A 24,175-nucleotide genomic window follows, 5' to 3' on the forward strand; every position below is an offset into this window, starting at 1 on the left:
TTATAAAAAAGGCATATCAAAGAGACACAGGCTGAAATCTGGCTTAGTGGAGTCAGAGGTAGGGGCCTGGGGAGTTCATTTCAACACTTCATGCCTAGGAAGCATCTGGCCATTTTTCCACACAAAGGCTTGGTAATTTCACCCTCTGAAGCTTGTTTCAGGCACCTGATGAGTACTTTCACCACTTTTTATCCTTTCCTCCACAAACTTCCACAGCACAGCTTGATACAAACCACTTGTTTCTTCAATAATGTTACCAGACACATACCTTAGAAAGTTCATATAAACAGAGAACCTGTCTGCAGTAGTTTCTTCCATGGACACATTTATCTATGAGAGCCTTCAGACTGATAACAACCTGATCATCTGGAGATGGAGCCACAATATGTGTCCAGTCTTCTAAGCTTGATGCTGGAAGCAGAAGTACTATAAATTCCTTTCTCATAAAGACAGCTAACACCAACAAGCCTTATACTTGGAGCAAGACTCCAGAAATCTGTAGCAAATACATAATACTTTCTCAGTCTTTGAAAACTGAACTCTTGATACCTGTGATTTTTTTTTTTTAAGTTGTAGGGTGCAAATAGTATGACAGAACACAAATGAGCCAAAATATCCACAATAATATCTCAGACGTAAAATTCCAAAGCATAAGAGAACACAAGGGTTCAGCAGCCTTTCTGATGGCTTAGGCTTCATTTATTCTCTTGTATTCCTATTAAGCTTTATACATGTTAGTATTAGAAAGTAATGTTCCAGCTGACAGCTTTCTCATTCAGACTTCATAAATATGCACAGAGTACTTTATACATAAACATTCTCAGCCTTGCTATTAATAAGAAATACTAAACCCTTCATAATGTACAAAGAATTCAGAGAAAATATTAATTAAAGCATTTCCAGAAACACACTCAAGATTTACTAGTGTGTATTCCAAAAGCAGGAACATAGGTGAAGTTCAGTGCTACTTTACCGGAACAGAATTGTGAACTATAAAAAATGAACAGTTAAGAGACTAGAAACTGTATACAAAAACACCCTGTCTGAAGCACATACAAGCAATATACATTACAAGGCTTCAAATTCCTTCCACTAGAGGATTTATGAACCAGGGAGATAACCCGCTGTCAGGAAGACCTTATTTCCTGCAGAAATTTTGGGGGAAATTAACACTGTAACAAAAGAGGCAGAATCCAGTGGAACCCCAGCAATGGTATTCTTGTCAAGTGGCTGAATTGGTTAGTGTTACTCACCGCTTGGGACTCTGCTTGGCTGAGGCGCACTGCTTTCAGAGGTCTTCTCTCTTGCTACAAGGAGAGTCTGAATATCTGTGTGTAATTTGTCTAGGTCAGTCTCCCCTGAGGCCAGAGCTCGGCAATGCAATACCACTGAAATGTCTCTGTTGTAGAAATGGAAATACTGACAAACACGGCTGGCTTCATGCACGCTTCCTTCATCAAGAAGGCATCCAACCAGAAACTTGAGTGATTCCTCCTCATCGTTAGTCAAGGTCTGTTGAGACTCTCTGAACGCAAGACCCTCTAGTTTTAAGTACTTTGGTGTGTTCAGAGCAGGTAGCTTTGAAAAAGAAAACTCCTTAGCTAAGTTATCAAAGGTAAGATCCCTGTTCACTACAACATGGGAGGAAAATCTCGACTTGCCTGACCCCTCATCTGTGGACAAAGTTTGTTGTGCGATGCGACAAACCCAGATCTGCTTCTCTATTTCTTCTAATTTGTGCAGTGACACCGAGTCATTCTTGGCTAGCCAATGGCCAGCTAGGGTAAGCAACAAATGTCTCTCCATAATGCTGTTTATCTTCTCATGAGCTAAAGATTCAAATACTGTGTTTGCCTGATTAAAAAAAAAATCAGATGCAGCTTTGCTGGAGATTGAATTTTTCACGAAGCTGTCATTACATTTTTTCCAGAATTCAATTCTTGTCTGGTTTTGATGCCACTGTCCAATGTCTCTTAAACGACGTAGATCTCTTAGAACCTGCAAAATTCACAAAGGTTTTAAACAACTATCTTTCCAAAAAAGAAAAATCACACTGGATGGCTAGAATACTGAAAAATTGAATTTAGATTGTCTCAATATGCACAAATCCATGTATTTTTCTCACCAAATAAAACTGATTGTATAGCAAGTAAAAATAGTAAGAGAATAAGGAAAGCTACACTGTCCTTTTCAGCTCAGCGCTTATAGTCAACTTGTTTGGTGTTCTTGCATTTAAAATAAAAAGTGATTTGAAGAAAAATTTTATTTATTTAAGGTATTTAAGGAAGATTGAGAAGTAACATTCTCAATACTGCCAGTAATAGGAGCATTAAGAGGTGAATATCACTATTTAACTATACCGTACCTCTTGGGTAACTATGTTGTCCGCAGGCAATTCAGCTAGTGCTGCTACCTCCCGAGCCAGTGAGAACATTCCTTTCTCTTGTAGCTGCTCCAGTATTGATCTGCACTCACTCTGAAACGCCTCCATATTGTAACTGGTTAGGATGGAGCGATTAATTGATATGGAGGAATCCTTCAGGGTCTCACTGAGTGCACAGAGTTTCTTCACATAAGGGCCTGTTTTAAAAAAGTATAAACAATTAAAGGCAGCTGGTTTTTAAACCTGAGGAAATTCTGGTACTTATTTCAGCGTGCAACCCTGCCAGAGAAGGAGCACAGATTTTGCACTCTAAAGTTTTCATGGGACTGAATATAAGCTCTAAATCCGTAACTAAAATACTTCTGTACATAATCTGTGCACTCCTCATCAACACTTGCATGTAATCGTTCTCCCAAACAGACTTACACACACAATTACATTTTCACCACTGCAATTCACCATAAGGACCAACTCTGGTTATATAAATTCTTACACAAAAATAAAACAGCATGAATACACTTAAAGTAAACATTTTTAATCACTCCAAAAACATTGTATGTGGTCTTGAGATTAAAGTGGTAATATCATCTAACAGAGGAAGCTGTATTTACCATCCAGTAGAAGATTATCTGCTGCAGCAAACAGCTCTAAGAGCTTTCCTAATTCATATTCCGTTCTACATTGCTGCATCGTCAATTCAAGAAGAACCAATGCTTGTGATTCCAACCATTGCACAGGTAATTCTGAAGCTGCTGGTTCATCTTCAGTTTTAAGCTGTGTAGATAAACATTTTTAGATGTTGGTTTTTTTTTTTTTTGCAAATATATTCTGCATTTTGGTGGGAGTCACACTGGAAATGGAAGGTGTACCAGATCTACCTCTTTCTTTAAGGAACAATGAACTGCCATTCCCAAGGGGCCACTGATGTATGTTTGACTTTGATCTGAAAGTAGTAAATTTTATGATAGGGTGGCCACCAATTACTCCTGATAATCATGGAAGAGATTAAAGATGCAAGAAGGATCAGAAATGGACAAATAAAATAAATTGCTAGATTAATAGCTCTTGTCATACAGCTGTATACTTTATAAGCCTATCCACTATGTGAGTGGTGCATAAGAAAGGAAACTGATCTAGTCTTAGCTTGAATCGCAGAAAGGAAAACCACTAATGACATGGAATGTTAGTTACCAAGATATTCAGGGAACTAGAAAATTGTGATGGGAAGGAAAGAACTGAAATAATTTGTGAAAACATCTGTATGTGACAAACAAGGAACACTGCATGAAAACACTTTGGTCCTCTCAAAACCAACTGCTAAATCAGTGTTTTAATCAAAGTGTGTAATTCAGTTCACTCAGTCATTTTCAAAGAAAAGTCTACACAACTACCAGAACTAAAGCAGTATCACAGACTTCTTCAGAAACTTTTCAGAAACTCTCAGAAAGAGTTGTCTGTCTTAAATAAATATTTAAAAAACCCTGTAAGTCACTGGTTTACCAGCTCAGTATTGACTTGCCCTGGTCAGTATAGAATAGAGAATATCCCACACTTGCTCACCACAAATAATTCAATTTACCAACAGCGGTCCTACTTGAGTCAACGCCAACCTTCAAACAGCAAACTGCTCACACAAGGAGGATGACATTGTATTTCAATCTGCCCATATCAACTCAAAATGATTTAGAAAAATGCATTGCGGGTTTCAAATTGTCAAAAGTATTTTTCCATCAACTGCCGGCAATAAAAAGAATCTGCTGAAACCTACTGCTTCACAGATCAGCTCCTAGATCATTCTAAGCATACCCTTTTTCATTATTTTCATATATGACATTAGATGCCTATCACATTCTAATACGGGAAGACGTAGGCAAAGACAACTAGAGAAAATGAATTTGCTTACTTTTGTGAGACTTTCCTGAAACTTGTCCAGTTTGGTTCTAGCTTCATTGTATTTTTTAGAATTCATACATAGTTCATACATCTCCAGTATATACAGTAATGGAGAATCCTTTAAGACAAAAATAGGTTATAATTCTTTCCTAAAAGTACCTCAATAAATGTAGAATTTGTCTTCCTCAGTACCAGCACAATAAAGTTATAATTTATTAGAACTGCATGCAAAGTTGACATATGATCTGCAAATTTGTAGTAACTGGAAGAACTTCCATGCAAAGATTTTCTTACTTAATTGGGATTTTCAGTGGATTACACCAAGGTTATCTAGGCCAAAACTAGCAAGACAGAGGGGGAACCTATAGGCCATCTCCTCTCCAAGATGATTTGAGATACACTCAAGTATACCACTGAAAAGACATTACCTTACCTTTAAAAAGAGCTGGAAGCCATTTAGAAGTGTTTTACTTTTTTGCTTTCTTAAAAAGACTTTCCAGATAACTGATAGGTCATGAAGATCCCATTCGTGATTTTCTACTGAGCTTTGAATATGGTTTGTTGCTTCAGCTCTGGTAGCATCATCCACAGTAGTAATTACCCAAACACAGAGACAATGAATAATGTTTGCATCCTGTCAAATGACAAAAATGATGGGTTTATAATAACCAGAGACAAACATCACCTTGTTATATATCACTTGGCCAAATGTGTCACACTATTCACAATTGCTACAAAAACTGAGAAAAAATCCTCGATGAATGCAACCTACATATCTACCATTTAACATAATTATGCACAACCATCACTTTGTTATTGCTTATTCCTCTAAGAGATAAATAACTTCATCAATACTCACTTGGAAACATGCTGCTAAAACACTCAGAATGGGAGCATGCTTTCTCAATCCTTCAGTCAAAAGGTAACATGAAGGGTTGGAGTTCCCCTGACATTGAAAAAGGATTTGAAAGAGACTATCTGCATATTTGCTGTTGAACACACTGGCAGTACTGTTTTCAGGACTCCCTGCCTCAGGACACAAAAATGGTAACTTCTCCAATGCCAACATCAAGTGATCTTGTAAAATGGGAGTGAAGTCTTGAAGGATAGAAATGACCTAGGAAAACAGAACCAAAAGCATCTATACAGAGTGAGATCCAAAGAGAACGAGGGGGAAGAAGGACTGAAGCATTAAATACACAGAAAAGACAAATAAAACATTCTTCAAATTTTATTTTTTAGAACATTTTTGGAGACCTAGAGAGGAAAAAGTGTTCTGTAGGTGTGAATTATTCTAATAAAATATTGAAGCTCATCCTTTTACATGAAGCTAAAATGCCTCCTAGAGACACTCGTTTTTGTCATATCTCTCGTACTGCTACAGCATATCATGAAAAGTGTCTAGTTAGTTGCTGTTGGGTAATTACATATTTTTCTTTTCAAGAAAACAACAAAGAGATCCAAGTTAAAATCCGAGGCCTACTAAGTATCATCTTACCTGGAATTTTCCAGTTAGCTTCCTCACATTACTTTTCCCAAATTGCTTTTCATTTTTACATATTGGCAATATTTTATTAATTTTTAAATTACATTCAAAACCAAACATGGAAGATTTCGGTTCTCAAAAGCTTACGTATCTTTACACAAAAATCCATGTAAGTTTTGAAAGGAAAGATGAGTGGCTTTATTAAAACTTACATTGAACATATGGTAACTCTCCAATAAAAAAAACAGTAAATGATTTTAAATTAAATTTACAAACAGTATGTCATAATTTTAACTGATTTTAAAATGAAAATTAAGTCCCTTCTTAGCAAATACTTTTGTGGCCAATTCACTTCAAAGAGACACTCAATTCAATCCTCTCTGAAAATTGTTTTCTCCGCTACTGATTAATAACATCACATAAGATTTTTTAAACAGGGAATTTTTTTCCTAATCTTCTCCTTTAATAGTTAGCTTTCATGCTCTTAGAAGCATATTATTATATCTGCTGAACAGTCCGCTCTCTCTGGAGTCAATTTCCTTTGTCTTGTGTTAGCTTTTCACATACCAAAAGGGAGAGAAAAGTACAAAAGTTGGGAAATCCAACTGTAAGAGAAGGGCTATCATAATCAGAGGACACCAAGCATCCTGAGACAACTTCTAGCTCTGTGGAAATTGATGAGGCTTCAATTTTATGTTGTCACCACAATGTGATAGTCTCTCATTAAAAGAATCTATTTTCATCTTCCTCCCTTTTTTTTTTTTTTTGAACATCACAGACAAAGAACATTCTTGATAAACTCTATCTTCATTTAAAATCATGCACAGATAGCTTACCTCATCTGGCTGGTAGCTGTAGAGCTGGGTTTGGATGATGAACTGCAGCCAGTCGTTGGATTTGGCACACTCCTTTAGGTAAGAGGTACTCAGTCTGATATTATGGAGTTTACAGAACTGCATTACCAAAGACCACTGCCTTCTAGAGTCACTAGATGTCCTGCATGGAATTTAAAGAGCTTCAGCTGTAATAAACTGGTATTTATTCCAGGTGTTAACAATGTATAAACTCATCATGTGGCCTGAGATCCACTGCCTGCAAATGGCAACACCAGCACTTCCATTGACTTCCCTACACGTAGGTCACATCCCACTGTGGGAGCTTCCATACTACCCCTTGTGGACATTCCCACCCACCAAGGCAGCTACATTGTCCCATCTTGACAATGTAGGCTTTGAAAAGAAGTCAACAATTTTCACTCCTAAGGTGCTGCAAGAGCTTTGCGGAAGAGTGAGTCTAACATGCTGACTGCATTTTCTTATTCTTGCCAATATACATCTATTACCACTCCTGTTTGAAATACCAAGACTATTCTAAATTCAAATATTGTTGTTCAGTTTACTGCAATAAAACTCACAGATCTCTTTAATATTATCTGAATACACAAATGGTAAAATTCAGTGCTCAATCTCAATTTGCAAGCATAATCCTTTAAATCATGTTTTACTCACTTCATTATGCCTTGATGCTCAACTGCATCCCAAAAGGCTTCTTCTAAGGAGATAAGAACTTCTTCCGCTGCTGCTTTTTCACCACCAGCCAATTTTGTTAACTTTTCAACTGTTTAAAAGAACGTATTTCTGAGATGCTATTTGGGATTAGAATAAAGGTAGTATTTTCAAAAGTACCAGAATAAACAAGCAGAACAAATCCTATTAATGTAAATGTTTCAATAACTATGCCAAGTCTGGCACCAAAGTGGCTACATGATTTTCGAAAAAGAATTTCAACTTTCAAATCACATAACCTTTTTTTTTTTTAAATAAGCTCTACCCATAGTTTTAAATAACACATATGTTTTTAGAATGATCAGGAAAATATAAATAAATGCCAGTAGTTTCCTAGTTGTGACAAAAAGACACCTGTGGGCCTGTAGTTAGAAATTCAACTTTCTAAAGTTATTCCTAGGATAAATTTAATTTCCCTACAGCTTTGAACATCTGATTTCACTGCAGCTGTAAGACAGTTTTCAAGTACAAAACAGCGAAGAGATCTGGTAACGTCCTTTTGTTTCATCCTCTAGTTCTATTATTACAACATTAGGCTGAACCTTACTATTACACTGAGCCTGAGGCAGCTGTTCGACAGTGTCTATTAGATACTCCTGCAACTCTGGCTGCATGTCATATTACAGTCTTCCTGCCTTACTTGGTATGCCAGGTTCAAAATGCACCTCTAAAATTAGTAAGAAGCAGGAATAAAAGAAGAGCAAAATTCTTAGCTCTTCAAAGGACAAGATGCTTTTACTGCATTCCTGAGAAGTTAGGCACCATCTTTCAATCCATCTCTGCTTCTCTTCCCAATCAATACATAGTACCCTATTTTAAAACAAACAAAAGACACCCTTACCCAAAGATTCTCTTATTTGATTGTGCTGAGATTCTTCATTTCTAGTTCTGTAACTGAAAATTATGTTTGCAACTTTAATATCGACCCTGAGTTTGAGGCTGTTGAGACCGAGCAATTCTAGAAAACACACACAGGCTGCTCCTACTGAAGGCACACTGAAGAAAGAAAGAGCTAAAATATAGGCTTCATTCCCTGCTTGCTGAATCCTGAAACAAAAAGAACACCAGTTAACACATATAATTTTTAACACGAATATTCCCCACATAAACAAGTTCCTACAAGGTTTACTAAACTCACAGACTTTATTAGCATGAAAGATATTTACAAACCAAAAGTTTCATATTTATAAAAAAATGTAGGTATGAGAATAAAGCCTCACACATGATAAGTACACGATAAGAGTTTGCAACTGAATAAACTTTAACAAAAACTAAAGCCAATGCATTTGATATTATAATTAACAAAAAACACCTGTCAGCAGTTTTAGTGCAAAAAGTCCCATTGCAGAGTTTACAATCCAAGCACTGCAGCATCAAGAACCTGAAACTGATCTGCGGATTGCGCTAAGCGAAAAAGGCACCCTAAAGGGCTCTACAGTGCCTGGTTCATTGGTTATCTCAAATTTTTCCAGAGTAGTAACTGAAAAGATCACGCATGCCTGACTGTCTTTTAAACTATGAAACACTTCAGTCTACATTAACATATGTTCTCCTTTTTGCCCAAATCTTAGCTGTTTACACAAGAAACTGATTTGTATAGAAATGATGAAAAGAAACAAATAGTGACTAACACCACATTCTAGAAACAAAGTGATTTGTTCTGATGTAACTCCTACTAATTTTGATTATACTTAATAGTAAATTTAATATATTCAAGCAAGATGTGTAATTTGATTGTATCTTTTTGAACACATGATTTTGAAGCTTCAGCCAGAAAATTTAATTCCTTCAATCTCCAGACATTATTTGTCTTATTAATTTAACTAAAGAAGCGTCATCCTTGGGAAATGTCAAAGAAAAGGGGCATCTTTTTTCTACAAAGTGATCTAGAGGCTCAGATCCCTAGAAGAAAAGCCTACCTGTGTTTGATATGACTAGAACATTTTTCATTCCTTGCTTTCATTGTGCAGATTTTATTTAGATAATTCAAAATAAAGCTCACCTTCTTTTAGGTGATATTTTATTTCTACCCTACTCGAGGCAGGACTGAATAGACTCCTAGGACACCTAAAATTTCAAGTGATGCAATGCACACTGGTTATTTGCTATTGGGGACGATTAATGTTACTCCATGTGCTAGACTGTAACTTCAAAAGAATTATCCAACTGTCACTTTTGAGAAGACTTACAACTGTTTGGGGGATTTGCTCTTTACTAACTGCTGGACCAAAAATGTACCAAAAGCAAATGATGGACGTCCATGGTGCAAATAGTACAAAAAATCCAGTCGTTCCATTATAGCATATTTGTTCACCAGTTCAGGGGATGAAAAATGAGGAAAGTCACTTGATGCATCTAGAAAGAATATCATCATTTTTATGAGCTGATAAACAGTTGACTTAAACATAGAAAATGGCTTTCAGCCACAAAACATGAGATGACAATCAGCTATCTCTCCTCTTGTTCTAATCCAAATCTCAGCATACCCAAACCCCACTGAAATTCAATTCTTGCTGTAAAATCAGAACTCTGTATCACTTCTTAGGCCCTCAACTTGCTTTTAAAAGAAAATACTGCTTTTCTATCCCACAATACATTTAGAAAAAATTCTGTCTGTGAAGAGCTTAATGGAAAAAGGTAACCTATCTAGGATTTGATTTCAAAACAAAATTTTAGTAAACTACACTTTTTTTTTTGTGAAGAAATGGCTTTTTGAGTAAGTTTATGTGCCAAATCATTCCACTGGAAGGTATTTTATCCTAGGTGCTCAGGCTAGAAAAGCATACAAAACTTGCAAGTAACATACCTGATACAGCAAGAGTATTTGTTGACTGCCAGCCAAATAATTTAGTGGGATCAAAGGGCACTAATGACTGAAAGATTAAAATCAAAATATATTGAGACAGCTTAAGATTTTCACATCAGACCAGACTATAGAATATTTAGGGAGCTATAGTAGCAGACAGTCAGGAATGGCCTGTGCTGCTATCAAGCAGTGATGTATCTTGTGCAGTTCTCTCTCAAAGGTACATATTTATCTACGCCGTAGGATCAGAATGCAAACAAGTGCAAGGAAAGGCTTAGACTTTGGTCTAAGAAAATAGGGAAAGAACATGCTTAACTATTTTGCTAAACTGTGATCTTCGCAAAGTTAACACTTTCCTTATAATCAATAATTTGTAGCATTTCTTCCAAGTTTATCTCGTACCATAGATCTGAAGACAGACATTTGCCCAGAAATGCATCATGACGTTCCACGAGACACTATCCTTTAATTATAAATTTCAACTTTCCTTAGACAATTAAAAACATTTTAATTTTTCTAAGACTAAACAACCTGCCCACTGAACACTGCAAGAATATCACTTCTCTGACATTCCAGGACTGCTGAAGTTAAACACTGCAGATGTCTTTACATGTCTGGGGGGCGGGGGGAAGCCAGACTCAAAATATTTAGATACCATTTTAAAAAACTGTTCAAAACGAAGCTATAAACTTTAGCTCCAAATTAAGGATTCCAACATATGGTCCCCACCCTCCAGGCTTTAGCTAAAAACAAGCTTCTCTTAGTTTACTTTTGTTCTGCGAAAAAGCACTACCGAGAAGCATTTTGTATACCTGGACAAGATGGTAAAGAGAGATGTCAGGTGGCAAAATTCCATGAGAAGTACATGGGGGAAAGAGAGCAGCTTTGAGTTTGGGGTAAGGAGTCAATGCCATTTTTAAGAGCTGTGGATCAACTTTCTTTAGAGGTTTTTCCATATCTTCATTCTGAAGAACCTACATTGCAAGGAAGCAAAATTATTTCATTAGAAAGACGACGCTGCATTAAGATAATAATAAAACAATCTTTGAATGTGCCAAACAAACTACCTCATGGGAATTTGACATATGGTGACAACAGAGAAAGTATCATTTTTTCCTGGAAAATCCTTTTAAGTTATATTAGACATATCTTCAACAGTACCTGATGTTTTAGGTTACTGTGCTATGTATCAAAAAGCTATCTGTATAAATAAATTCTGTTCCAACATGTGATGCACCGAGCGTTTTTCTTTTAAAAGTATAATTGTTTATAATGTGCTTTTTGATCGCTAAAGCACCATGCAAATGGTTAACACAATGTAACCAGTAAGCTGAAGTTTTTGATATGTGCCCAGATTTTCAGCCTTTAAAAATAAAAATATGGAAGCTAAATAATACCTAGCAGAAACGCAGTCCAGTTACCATTGCTTCATTTACTTAAAAACTACAAATGACTACAAAAGGGGATAGTTGTCTAACGAATACATGCACACCATTTAAGGAGTTTTATTGAAAATATTTTTGCAAACTAAAACTACTTGAGGAACACAAATGTCTATAAACACTCTCAGCTGTAACTGTTATGAAGGAATTAAAGACTCCAACTCACAGCCACTGTGGCTTGCTATTTCTAAACCATGTAACCTTGAATCACTCTACTTACTTCATTTGGTCAACTAACACTGAAACACGGAACACCAAACCCAGAATTTTAGATGAGAAGAAATTATATGATGGCATTAGTATATTTATTTTTATTAATGTATTCCTTTGCGTTTTCAACACCATATGAGAACTTCTCCAAAAGCTTATCAATAATTTGTTGCACACAGTACCTGATCAATACCTCCAGGTGCATACATTGTAGTAGCAAGTGCTAATAGTGTATGTCCTTCCAGCAGCATGCTACTCACACTGGCTTGATTACTAGGAATCACGATCTGAGCATTTGCCAGACTAGCCTGAAAAATCATCTTTGGATCTTAAAAGAAAAAAAGTGAGAATTAATTTCAAAACCCATACTAAATTATTAACTCATGCATTAGAACTGTTCTGCAACTATGAAAAAAGCTGAATTTTCTATTTTTTGTTAATAGTGACTTTTTCTCAATTTACTTATAAATACAGATAAGCTGTTCTAAATTTTACCAAGCTTTCCCCGATTTCAAATCACAGTTTTACCTACACAGATTGATTTGGATTGAGTCCCACAGTTTAGCATTGTATTGGTTCAATTCTTTATCCTATCCTGACCACACTTTCTGAAAAAGCTTCACTTGGACTTATTTTTATCATTTGTTAACGTGTGACTCTACAAAAGATGAAATGTTTTAAAAAAAAGTGAATTGAGTTAAGGGCACAAATTCTACTGATTTTTAATGACGGTATCTAAAAAAAAAAAGCAAACACATAATCCAAGGGGCAAAGAAGTCAAAATGCACCACAAGAACTAGAGGAAGCTTTAGTTTTAATAGTATATGCATTTTCTTATGAATTCTCCTTCTGCTCAACCTGTTAGGAATATAATCAAATTGGAGGCAATGATGATCATATACAAAACAATTCTGATATATCTACAGCCTCCAAATCATTATGTGCACTTTAAGTAGGAATTATAATCCACACTTTAGAGATGAGGAACTGATGCACGTGTAAATGATTTGCCACGGTAAAAAACAAAGTTTGCAGCAGAGCAGAGAACTACGCCCAGCTGTGCCCAGTGCTCAGCTAGCAGCATAAACGTCGGACCACCTGCTGAGGGAGGCCAGACTCCTACCTCGGGGACTACTGGCAACCCCTCGACACTGCACGAGGAATTCAAACCAGGGATGCGCTTCATGCAATTCCTTGTAATCCAAAATAGGGCAATTTGAAGGCGTTAAACTGGAAATAAAATGAGTAGCAGGACAGTGAAAATACAGTATTTGTAACCATCCCCTGCCCCAATATCACACTGCATTAAAAATTAAGAGCATTTCACTTGGTGCTACAGTGACTTATTTCATCCATTCTTATGAAGGAGTCAAATCACATCACCCATCTCTACAAGACGTACAGCTTTAGCTGATACGGAATCTCTCACAGTTACCTTCTTTAAGATTATGTTTCTGTGCTTGCTTGCTTCTGTAAATCAAAGTAATAGTTTCCAGACCTGACAACCCCAAACGCTTTCCAAAGAAGGGACTTGCTTCACAAATACCACTCTGCATAGTCTAAATATTTTATGCAATCTAAAATTGATTATACAAAAAATAAAAACCTCAAAAAAAACCAAAAAAAGATTTGTTGACTTTTCTCTGGTCCACTTTTACCTTCTTAATAATTACACTGCTAGATTGGAGTTACAGCTAAGAAATTTTAATTGCAAAGTATTCATTAAGTGGAAAGTATTCATATAGTTCCAATACCTAATATTCCTTTCTCCTTCAAATCCCAACTACTCCTAATTTAGATGGAAACCAGCAATTTCTTTATTTGTGAATGTATCAAGAATGAACTCACACTTGTGCTCAAGTGAGAGAGTTTCTCAAGAACAAGTTGTTTTGGTTCATTTAAGATTGTCTTGCTTATAACATTATCCTAATTACAACTATAATCGTTTCCTTTGATGATTGACACACAAATTAATCTTGACAAGACAACCTGAATAAAGCTTCAAAATACAGCAAGAAACCTAACACACTGCCCCACAGTTTTTCATTAAATGACACTGTTGTGACCCAAGCAGTCTTTCTCACCAAACGGCAAGGGCCGAGGAAAACTCTTACGGCCAACTATTAAAATTGTGTTTCATTATTTAAATCTGCATGAGTTTTGAGGGATGAAAAGCATTCATACCTGTAATAGTCTAAGTAAGTGTATAACAGATACTGCAAATTATGTTCTAAACAGTGAAGGACAAAACGAGCATGGAAGTCCAAACCACTTGCAGCATTGCATTTTGGAACAGGGTGAGGATTTTGCAGTACTCCCCCAAGGTAAGACAGTCTTTGGAGCAGAAGTTCAAAATCTTCCAACTCAGAACAGACAAAAATTCCATTTCTATCAGAAAAAAGAAAAAGCATACACACTGATTAGACAGTCATCTCTTTAGGAAGTTCTGAAGCGTGTTTTCAGTTCAAAATTATAAAGCAGACCTTTCCTTCTAGGGGATTACTTCACTACTGAGGCAAACAACACATGCCAAAAAGTGTTTGATAGTGCTCAAACAATATCTTAGTTACTACAGTTCACTGCAGGGAACAAGGTGTGAGGAGTGAAATGCTGTGTGTTTAGAATTGTCTCCCTTGCATTAAAATCGGCATCAGGAATATAATCATTATGAAAGATTGAAGGGCTGATAGAGGATTTCTGTTGCTCTCATGTTTCTTACTGTTTTCAGGTAACGGAAAGTGCAAGTACAAGACTAAAATTAAATTTATTAATGGATTTGTGCTGTTTCAAAAAAGGGCATTAAATACAATATAAAAATTAATATGCATCAAAGATTTTATTAACAGGTACTTCTATAACTATCTGATTTTGGCTTCACATAAGATAGAAAGTTAGTATAATGCATTAAGGGCACATACCTAGCCAGCTTGTTTAATATATCATTTCTCATATAGCTACTACATAGCATGTTCCGGTCAATAATGTCTGGAGTAAGAGGGGGCCAGTTAGCTTGTCCACACAAAGTCTGGCTGGGCTCAGATTCTTCAATCCATGAACAAATATTAAGCCAATCATGCTGGGCTGTCAAGTGCATCCAAAGAACCTCAGGATTACATCTCTTGAGTTCTGTGTTTCAAAAAGGCAAACTGATGAAACCAGCACAAACACACACTACTTTGGGAAATGCCGACATTTTTTTATACATGTACATATTTTTAATGAACAGTTGCAAATATGATGCTGAGATTAAGTATACTGTTACAGCTTGCTAGAGCTTTATGTTGGAAAAGCCAAATGTAATACGACAGTGTAATGAGCTTTACAGAACGTAGCAGAGTATGACATTTACAACAAGTGGCCATGCATTAGACAAGTCCCTTTCAGCTAGTTCCAAATCACAGGAAAATGACAAGATCCCTGCCAGAACGCAACAGGATGAAAACACATTGTTTACCCATTTTCACTGACAAAAAAGTAAGTGACCTACTGTGGTAGCACACAACTGTAATTATATCAATGCCACTCCTACACAATTGCAATATACTACGTCAAAGACAGATTTTTAATGCACAATTTCTTTTAAGTCCTTAGTACCAGAATACTTGCCTTGGCGTGGTTTTCTGGCGAGAATAATCATCTCCTGAATAAGCTCATCCCACCACTGAGCCCAGTTAAACATCACTCTGACTCTCCTACCGTGAACCTGACGTCTGTCACAATTCAACAACGAGTCTAGAACAGCTGTGTGTCTGGAAAGGTCTTGTTCCTTTCTCCAGTTCTTGAAACTGCAATGAAGTATTGCATTAGGACGTTTTCTAATACTCTTTTAAAAAACAGTCCACAATCTAACAAATAGAAGATGATGAAAGGGTCAACAAATTTTGCTAGTCCATTTTGAAGAGAGTTCTGGAAGCGACAGAGGGACTTACTTCAGCTAAAAGTTTGAGAGTGCATATGAGAGCAATGAGCAAAGAATTACCTCATTTTTCTAAAACTGACATAGCAAATGATAAGCATCGTAACATTTTTACAATTATGTAACTGTAAAATTATTTTTCTAGATTACTTTAGTTTGCTATATTATGGATATCATATATCAAAAATAGAGCAAACATTCCATCTGAACGTTTCATTTGATTAATAATTCTAATAATATCATTTGTTATTAAAAATACTTCATTTATAGTGATGATGACATGAACAGAACAACTCTGTTACACTGACAATAGTACGTCATGATTTAGTCTGGAAAGAACATGACAGCAATTGTTACATTAATGAGAAAAGTAATCAGTTCCCACACTGACCCTTACTTCTACAAATTAAGACCAGTGTGAAACTAATGAAATTACAGAAGACTGTATTTGTTAGTGCATTAAATCATACGGAATGTAGAAGCCAGTGTATTTTAAATCCTATTAACATAATTAATTAATAATTAAAACTGATAACCCACATTACCTGGAAAGAGATTGAATCTCTTTATTTTCTTGGAAGGATTCCGAGTAAAAGCTTTCAACCTGATGCACAAAGTCTATCATTTTCTTCTCTTTTTCAGAAAAATAATTTTCTTCTCGTAAAACTTTCACCTTTAATTCAAATTAAAGTATTACCTCCAATTATAATTTTTATCTACTTATAATATATTAAAGTTGTAAACGATCCTGCAAGTGTAAAGAGTTAATCAATTGTAGGAAAAAATGCTGGAAGCATTGAGGTCAATACACTTAAATCACAAGAGGGCCAGGACTTCATACTGTGTGCAAGCAGATGAGAACTATATCAGAGCCAGAACAAAGAAATGACATTTTAAGTGATTTTTACTTTAACTGCAAATACAAAAGAACATTGGCATGTCAATTACATGTTTCAGCAACTACATTGCAAGGATGCAGGGACAAAACCTGTTTGTTCCCATTCGGAAAGTTTGTTCAATACAATGTTTTCTCTCAGCATAAATACACATCAAACTTCAGACCTGAGAACATCAGCTAGACAAAAAAAGCCTTTTCTACACTTACCAACAGATCTCGTACATGTTTATCAACCGTGTAGAAACATATCTTATGCAATTCCTCCTTCACATCAAAGCCCTAGCAAAAAAGAAGATACTCATTGTATGCAAACTGTACAAATGCAGCTGTACATTGATAGAATAAATGCTTTCTTTCCAAAGCACACAATCTTTCACAAGCATGCTTGTGATATTTGCTTCGCCTGTTACTAAAGATGTCATAATAACCCAGTGATCTGCGTCATGCCTCCAGCATGTCTGGATATAAAACGTGTACCCTTTAATACCTGACTTGCCAGAATCAGCTTTACACTTTGCTGATCGTGACATCAGTCAATACACATTCATAAATAGACTCCCTCAGCATTCTGAAGGCATTAGTGATCAAGGCAGTTCTTTAAAACAAGTTCATTTTCATTGTAATACATGTATGTGGTAGAATCAATACATCCATAAGACATCTAAATGCTCCCCATACTCTAAGCATTCATTTATTTTGTTAATCATAAAGAAGTGTTAAGAACTATCAGCATGCTTACTGACCACATCTCACCATATTTCTTAAAAGTTCTGAGGCCTCTCTGGTATTGTCCTTCAGAAGACGGTCATAGACCAGATTCAAACCTGTCTGAATAAATTCTTGAAGACTTTGAGCAGGATGCTGATGCATTCGGAAGAAGGTCTGGGCCTCTGGCATTTTGTTGCTTAAGATGGCCTCTGCAATGACTTCCTAACAGGGGGAAAAAAATGGAACAAACTGATGTCATTGATCTTCAGTGTTACTATCTTTATAATCCCTATATTGATTTTTTTCCCCAACAGTTTAAAGACATTTCCATATTAATAATTTCCTTAAATATATTTAATAAGAATAGTAAAAAATGGATTACTCATTTTTACCTCTGGTGTCAGTTTTTCCCACACGTGGCTTTCTTCTAATGCAGGTAGGTCTTCAGCAAGATCACTTCCTGTGTGTACCGTATTTATTTGTGGTTGAGGATATTTTCTCAGGAATTTTCTAAGTTTAATAATGTAATCAGCTAAAATATCCGCACCTTTCTGCAGGAATTCATCAGGTTCTGTCAAGAGCATCCAAGAGATCAGTAAAACAGAAATGAACAATACAGCATTTTTAATCTTAGCAATGTTGAATGTATTCTCCTGACTAATAAACGGAACACGCCTCAGAGGAAAGGGCACATCAGCTCTGTATTGCAATTTGACCTGTACAGGTACTGATGCCGTCCATCACTATCAGCCTACTGTCAGGATACAGTCACAATCCTACCAGTGCTCCAGAGAGGTCCCCCTGTCCTCAGTGATGTGTTTTCCCCTTCAGGGACAAGTAAATGAGAACTGAAAGTTGTTACTAATCCAACCAATTATTAGTCAGATAATTCCATTTAAAATGCAGGGACTTTTAAACGTAACTTTCATGTAGTAAGAAACAAAGACTACTAAAAATCATGTAGAAAAAATGATTAAGAACAACAGTTAATGGTCTGCACCTTTTACTATCAGAAGAATTCAGTTCTGCTTTAACATGTATAGCCTGTTGGTCCACAGACTAAAAAGCATCACTGAGACAGCAATTCAGACCCAAGCAGCAGGACAGCACACTGTATGTTGGGACATGTCACCCCTCTCTCCATAATTTTCTCTAGCAAAACAAAATTGTCCTCTGGAATTATGTCATTTTAATACTTCACTAGTACACCAGCTGTTACTCTATTCTGGTACCTTTTAGGCTGTAGTTCAAAGAGCAACATTTCAGCAACTGTGCCAGCACAAGCAGTCATGCACTGCCACATCCAGTCATCCCCCATCAGACACCGTTTCTTGCTTCTGTGCCCCCCCTCGGGTTATACTGGGATGCGCGACTGTGTTGCCACACAGTAAATCAGACTGGGAAGTGCTCCAGATAAAAAATAACCTGGTAGGCTATTTTTTCAGCTGTATCAGTTTCTTAAACTAGACTATTCCATTCCACAGGCACATAAATATTTGTGCCACAATATTTCAAGTGGTGGCATTGAGAAAAGAACAAGCAGCTGAGGGCTAAACTCAAGCTGTTTAACTGCACTACCATCAAGCATCCAGCAATACTTGAAAGTCCCATTCTGCTGTTCTTATGCATCCCAAAACGATTCTGCTGACAGTATCCTGTCTATCTGAGAGCCTGATCATAGTTGTCTGGGCTAACACAGATACTGTATTCAGATTAATTTCTCATGTTTCCCCTTAAATAACATCTTTCATTCACTTAACTCTAGCACGTTTTTTGTTAACTCTAGGCAAATTTAGGCTTTTAATTAAAAAAATTAGTTGTTCTTACTTACCTAAGCAATGACATATTACGTTACTACATATGACTCAAAATGAATAATCTTACCCTCTGTGTGCACAAAAATTCCTTCAAGTTGCTTGTTAAGGAAAGTCAACGTGAGGTTTAGCAGCTGCTCAGAAAAGTGTTTACTGTGAGGTTCCATATCATTTTCTTTGATCGCTGAGCAAAGCAAGTTTAAAGCTGGCCTCAGCTCTTCCAAATCTGCAACATTTACATAAAAAGTTAACACATCTGCATTCTACCATATGACTGATCACATAAATTTAAAATTTAAGTTAAAAGTCATAAAGGTATGCCACAGAAATCTTCTAAAATGTGTCAAACAATATATGTAACATGCTTCGCCTTCACATCAAAATGCTTATAATACGCATGCCAATATCAGAACAACAACTAAAAAACCCACACATTATGCACCGTTTCTCTCTTTTTCCAGAAGTAGAGAAGTTGCAATACAGCATCATCCAAACACACAAGAGCACAGGCAATTCAATCTGTTTTTATAAACACATAGCCATAAACAGAAAGACAATTAAATTTAAACCTCCGTGTAGCTGAAAGTATTTCACTTACTTTTCAGGTAAGACTGGGATGCACTATCAGCAGACTGTTCAGGTCCAGAGCAGGGTGCAGACAGATTGAAAAGACTTTCTTTGCTTTTTAAAAATAAGTCTACTGTGTCTAGTTGACGATTTTCCAAACCTGCCTAGACAAACATGCAGTAGAATAATTATGCATGTATTCTAAAAATATGTACCGTACGCTTACTGCTAGTATTTTTACTTCATACTCAGTGACAAAGTATACATGCAGAAAAAAAGAAGAGATTTAAACTATGTGTGCAACACCTGTAGCCTGAAATAACACAGTGACCTGTTCAGCACCTGCCGTGCTCCTTTAATAGGCTTTGCAGAAACCCTGCCCCGTATCTTCAGAGACAAAATGTTAATTCAGCAATTTATTATAGAGTTTGATTTGGGATATAAAGTAAGTACTGTGAGAATCAGGGCTCTGAATAAGCTTACAGCAATTGAAAATTGCCATGACCCTCCCCCCCATCAATTCACTTTCCATCACACCCTTCAAATAAAACCAAAAGAACCCTACCAAATGTCTTCATCCAAGCTCCCTCCCTCCAAACACAACTGAAAACATAGACTGACAGTGTACCGAATGATGGTGTGGACAGACTGTTACTGAGTCCCAGACTTCTGGAACAATGTTTTTTTTAAACAAGGATCTCTGTCATCTAAAAGTAGAACTAGAGCATTGGAAAACTGCAGAGACACAAGGAGATTTGTTTTGTGGTCTGATACATTAAAAATATTTTATCACCTATTGTTAAGGGAAACCAAGCAACCTTTGGTAGCTTTAAGTTCTCCTCTTGGCTTTACAAGAGCGGTGTGATAAAAACAAAAATCTAGTTCCAAGGATTTATTTTAATATTTGACATTTTGCAAGAGGACAAAACCTGCTGCAGAAATTGGCAAAAATGCTTTTGAGTCCAACTATGAGGGATTTTTGAGCACTGCTTAGTTTAAATTTTTTTTTTTAATGTGTGTTAACTTTGTTGCTGTATTTCTTCTTTTGGGTTACTCTGGGTTTTTTTGCTTATTTAATAACTAAATCACTACTTTTTGCCCCTAGGTTACTGAGGCATAGTTTTAATTGTGTATAAAAACACCATTGACATTGCTAAACTGCATTCATTACTTCAAGGAAGTATTTTTGTTATCTATGAGACATGAAACAGATTTCTTTACCTCTAGCGCATGTATCGGAATTGAACATCGTTCCCATCCATTGAGATGACAAACACAATCTACGACTCCAGCGCTGCCATAGATCATCAATCTATTCAAAAACTCTTCTTGAGTTAAACCAAATAGAACTAAGGAGAGACCATGCTCTAAATAAAAGAATCAAACCATAATTAAAAACATATAAGCAAGTTGCTACACAGCAACATTTCTACTGCCTCTCTTCCAAAATAATGACGCAAAGCTGCAGTGGCTCCATTTGGATTTCACCTCAGCAAGAATGCATTAGAAATTAGCCAACAGCAGCTAGGCAGACAGGAAAGAACACTACAAAAAAAAAAAAGCTTTTATCAGAAGGCTACATCAGAACAATTATATAAAAAAACCCCTCACCTGTCAGAAGTATACATAATGGCACCTCTTCACTGCAATCCACATAAACACTATTTTTGCCAAAGTGGTAATACGTCACATCTTGCGACTCAAAATCCCACAGAGCAAGAGTCAATCCTCTGTCATTTGTTAATACTACAAACAGGGCTTTAACTCCAGTTACCAATTTACACTCCAGTTTCACCACTTCTTGTGGTGCTTCTACAGGGATTTGTTTCCATTGCTGTCTTGCATTGCTGAGGTTTGTACCGTCGCTTTGTAATGGTTTGGAAGGGGCCCATGTAACAGCCCGTGGAACAAAAGCCACCATCTTCTCAGAATTTTCATAGATTTCAGGATCATGATCTTCGAGATGGGTAAAAAACTGATACCACGGTAAATTCAAGTCATTCCCCAAATCTGGAGAACCCGGTCTTCTTCTCCTTACTATATCATATAGTGAGGACAAGTGTGCCTTCCAGGACCTGGGATGAAGAAAGAAGTTACCTATAATACCAGGTATTAGTCCAAGAACAATGCAGATAAATAATTTTTTAAAGTTTTCTCAGTTAAATAATATGCATTTTAAGCTTATAGATTCCATGCAGCATCTTGCATTTTAACCTTAACATGTCTTGTTTGTTTCTATTTAAATACTGTTTGCAGCCAAGTTGAATGATCACAGCTGCATTAGCTGACAACTAACATGAAGCTGAGTATTTTTAGCAGAAAATTTTCTTTTCCTCACAGAAAATGCCCGCATCAATTAAAAAAAAGAGAGAATGAAATTAATTCCAGAATTCTTTATTACATTTACATCAAGTTATAATTAACTTATTAGTATTAACACCTCTGATACTAAGGGTCACAACACAGTTAAAGTGTTTTACATGAACACAAAATATTTTCAAGTCCACATACACTCATCTGTGCTAAACAGGCAACAAACTGTAAAGTATTTGGAATACAAAAATCTGTCAATACTGGTTCAAACTAAAAGTGACACCCTAAACAGTAATTACTATTTGGAAGCTGTTCGATGACATATGTAAAGTCGTCTCGGCCCATTTCCTAACGTCATCCTAACGTTCAAAAAATTTAAAGCAGAGTGAGCTGATTTTACTTGCCACAACTACAATTAAAAAAAAAAACCAGCAGTTTATTAATCAATGATCTAAAGGAGGCAAAACCCAGCCTGTTTTAGAAAGTGTTTTCATTATGTACCTGTCTGTGCGGAAAGGCAATGACAAAAGCTCCATGCTATAGTCAGAACTAGCAAGGTCATCCTCATCAAGTCCTTCAGGAGGCTTCACTGGAAGATTTTCAGAATCTCTCTTACAGAGCAAATGCTCAGGGAACTGTCTGTAAAGAAATAAATATTAAATTTCACCTCCCTCAGATGATTTAAGATCTTTTTTCCTTCATGTTTAACTCCTCCAGGAGTTAAGAGCGAAGCAGTTTTCTCTCAGATTAATAGCATTCACAAAAATGTATCCAGGCAAGCCATCAAAACCCGATGCTATTTCCTTTGAGGTGGACAACACCTCTAAATTACAACCTAGTCCTAATTTATCAAGCAAAATCAGTAAAGTTGTATCAGAATAGTTTAACAATCCCATACGCTGCAGTATTTCTAAAACGTGCTACCAACCACCACTGGCACTAATTGACAGCACGTATCTTAATCTTCCTAGAAAAAATATAAAGTCCAATACAAAGTTTTTCTATTTGTTAAGGTGACAGAGCATAAATTGGAGCAAATAATAATGGACAATCTTTAAAAAAATATGAAGTTTCCACTCTCCCACAGAGCCAGAACTCAAAATAAAAAGCTGACAGCATCTCACCTATTACAGGACCGAGATCAGGCACTTTTTAATGTTAGTTGTACTCAAAACTTTCATGTAGGAACTCTGCTGCAAACGTACCTGAAGTACATGTTTAGATCTACAGAGATGGCGTAGTTGGAAGAACTGATGATCACAGCAACACTGAGATCATGCGACACTTTCACGGCAGCGAGTGGCGATGCGATGGCTGGACTCCTGTCCTCATCCAGCGCATCTCCCTGGCAGAGTGCTACGTTGACGTTTGCTAGATTTGCGCCATCAAAAGAGTCAAACACGTCTTTAAACAGCGTCAAAGAAAACACCAGGCCTCAGATTGTCCAACAAACAAGAAATTACATAGAAGAGGAAGATGATGAATTTCTGTTAACTTTGTGGTCCAAGCCAATCTCTGCACAACAAAACATTTAGAATTGCTTGTTTTACAAGAGCATTCTAAGCTCAGCTAGGATCAGAAGTGAATTGTGCTAGGTGCTGTACAAACATGCAACTTGTGCCATCTCAAAAGTGTTAATTTACACTTAGAAGTGAACTGGGACAAACATATTGACAGTTACATAATTAGGAAGAAAAAGTAACCTAACTTTATTGCATTTTTTTACATACATGTCAGAAAAAATTGACGAAGAATAGGTTAAAGTTGAGCACCTTGTGAAACAAATCTGACAGGTCTGAGCTCCTGTTCATTAGAACACAGAAGACAGCTATCTGGTTTCCAAGCTGTGACTCCCTGCATATCTGTAGATAATTTCTAAAGGACCTAATTAGAAAAGAAAGGCTAGTGACAGTAGATTTAAGCCTGCTATACACAAATCCATATATCAAAAACGCTGAAAACCATACTCCAGTGTGAAACAGATTTCCAGTGGCATGTTGACAAATTACATTTGATACATGACTATGGCATTTTTTACATTAACTAGCACTTTGCTACACAACCCCTTTATTGAAAGCATCTTCAAAACAGACACTTGAATTTCTTTCAAGAAATTTCTGCTTAACCCTGACAGAAAAATGACTTTGTTCTTCCAGATCATTTACACCGAGAGC

At 36.4% G+C, this 24,175-nt stretch overlaps 1 protein-coding gene across 1 annotated transcript in view; it reads right to left on the minus strand.

Moving 5' to 3' along the window:
• SPG11 (SPG11 vesicle trafficking associated, spatacsin) overlaps positions 1–24,175 on the minus strand; it is a 35,749-nt gene that overhangs the window by 9,004 nt on the left and 2,570 nt on the right. The window contains exons 4-31 of the mRNA XM_075159673.1: positions 23,207–23,405; positions 22,503–22,640; positions 21,300–21,763; positions 20,910–21,055; positions 19,720–19,852; positions 19,192–19,347; positions 17,700–17,878; positions 17,353–17,529; positions 16,807–16,878; positions 16,247–16,374; positions 15,392–15,570; positions 14,704–14,911; positions 13,970–14,173; positions 12,909–13,015; positions 11,968–12,113; positions 10,946–11,107; positions 10,134–10,200; positions 9,517–9,682; positions 8,169–8,374; positions 7,271–7,379; positions 6,599–6,758; positions 5,136–5,393; positions 4,710–4,910; positions 4,287–4,394; positions 2,995–3,157; positions 2,366–2,580; positions 1,254–1,998; positions 269–411 (exon numbers count right to left, since the gene is read on the minus strand). Coding sequence (XP_075015774.1) covers positions 269–411; positions 1,254–1,998; positions 2,366–2,580; positions 2,995–3,157; positions 4,287–4,394; positions 4,710–4,910; positions 5,136–5,393; positions 6,599–6,758; positions 7,271–7,379; positions 8,169–8,374; positions 9,517–9,682; positions 10,134–10,200; positions 10,946–11,107; positions 11,968–12,113; positions 12,909–13,015; positions 13,970–14,173; positions 14,704–14,911; positions 15,392–15,570; positions 16,247–16,374; positions 16,807–16,878; positions 17,353–17,529; positions 17,700–17,878; positions 19,192–19,347; positions 19,720–19,852; positions 20,910–21,055; positions 21,300–21,763; positions 22,503–22,640; positions 23,207–23,405 — 5,339 coding nt within the window. The remainder of the gene's footprint in view (positions 1–268; positions 412–1,253; positions 1,999–2,365; positions 2,581–2,994; positions 3,158–4,286; positions 4,395–4,709; positions 4,911–5,135; positions 5,394–6,598; positions 6,759–7,270; positions 7,380–8,168; positions 8,375–9,516; positions 9,683–10,133; positions 10,201–10,945; positions 11,108–11,967; positions 12,114–12,908; positions 13,016–13,969; positions 14,174–14,703; positions 14,912–15,391; positions 15,571–16,246; positions 16,375–16,806; positions 16,879–17,352; positions 17,530–17,699; positions 17,879–19,191; positions 19,348–19,719; positions 19,853–20,909; positions 21,056–21,299; positions 21,764–22,502; positions 22,641–23,206; positions 23,406–24,175) is intronic.

Source organism: Calonectris borealis, chromosome 11, assembly GCF_964195595.1.
Source record: "Calonectris borealis chromosome 11, bCalBor7.hap1.2, whole genome shotgun sequence".
In the NCBI taxonomy this organism is placed as follows: domain Eukaryota; kingdom Metazoa; phylum Chordata; class Aves; order Procellariiformes; family Procellariidae; genus Calonectris; species Calonectris borealis.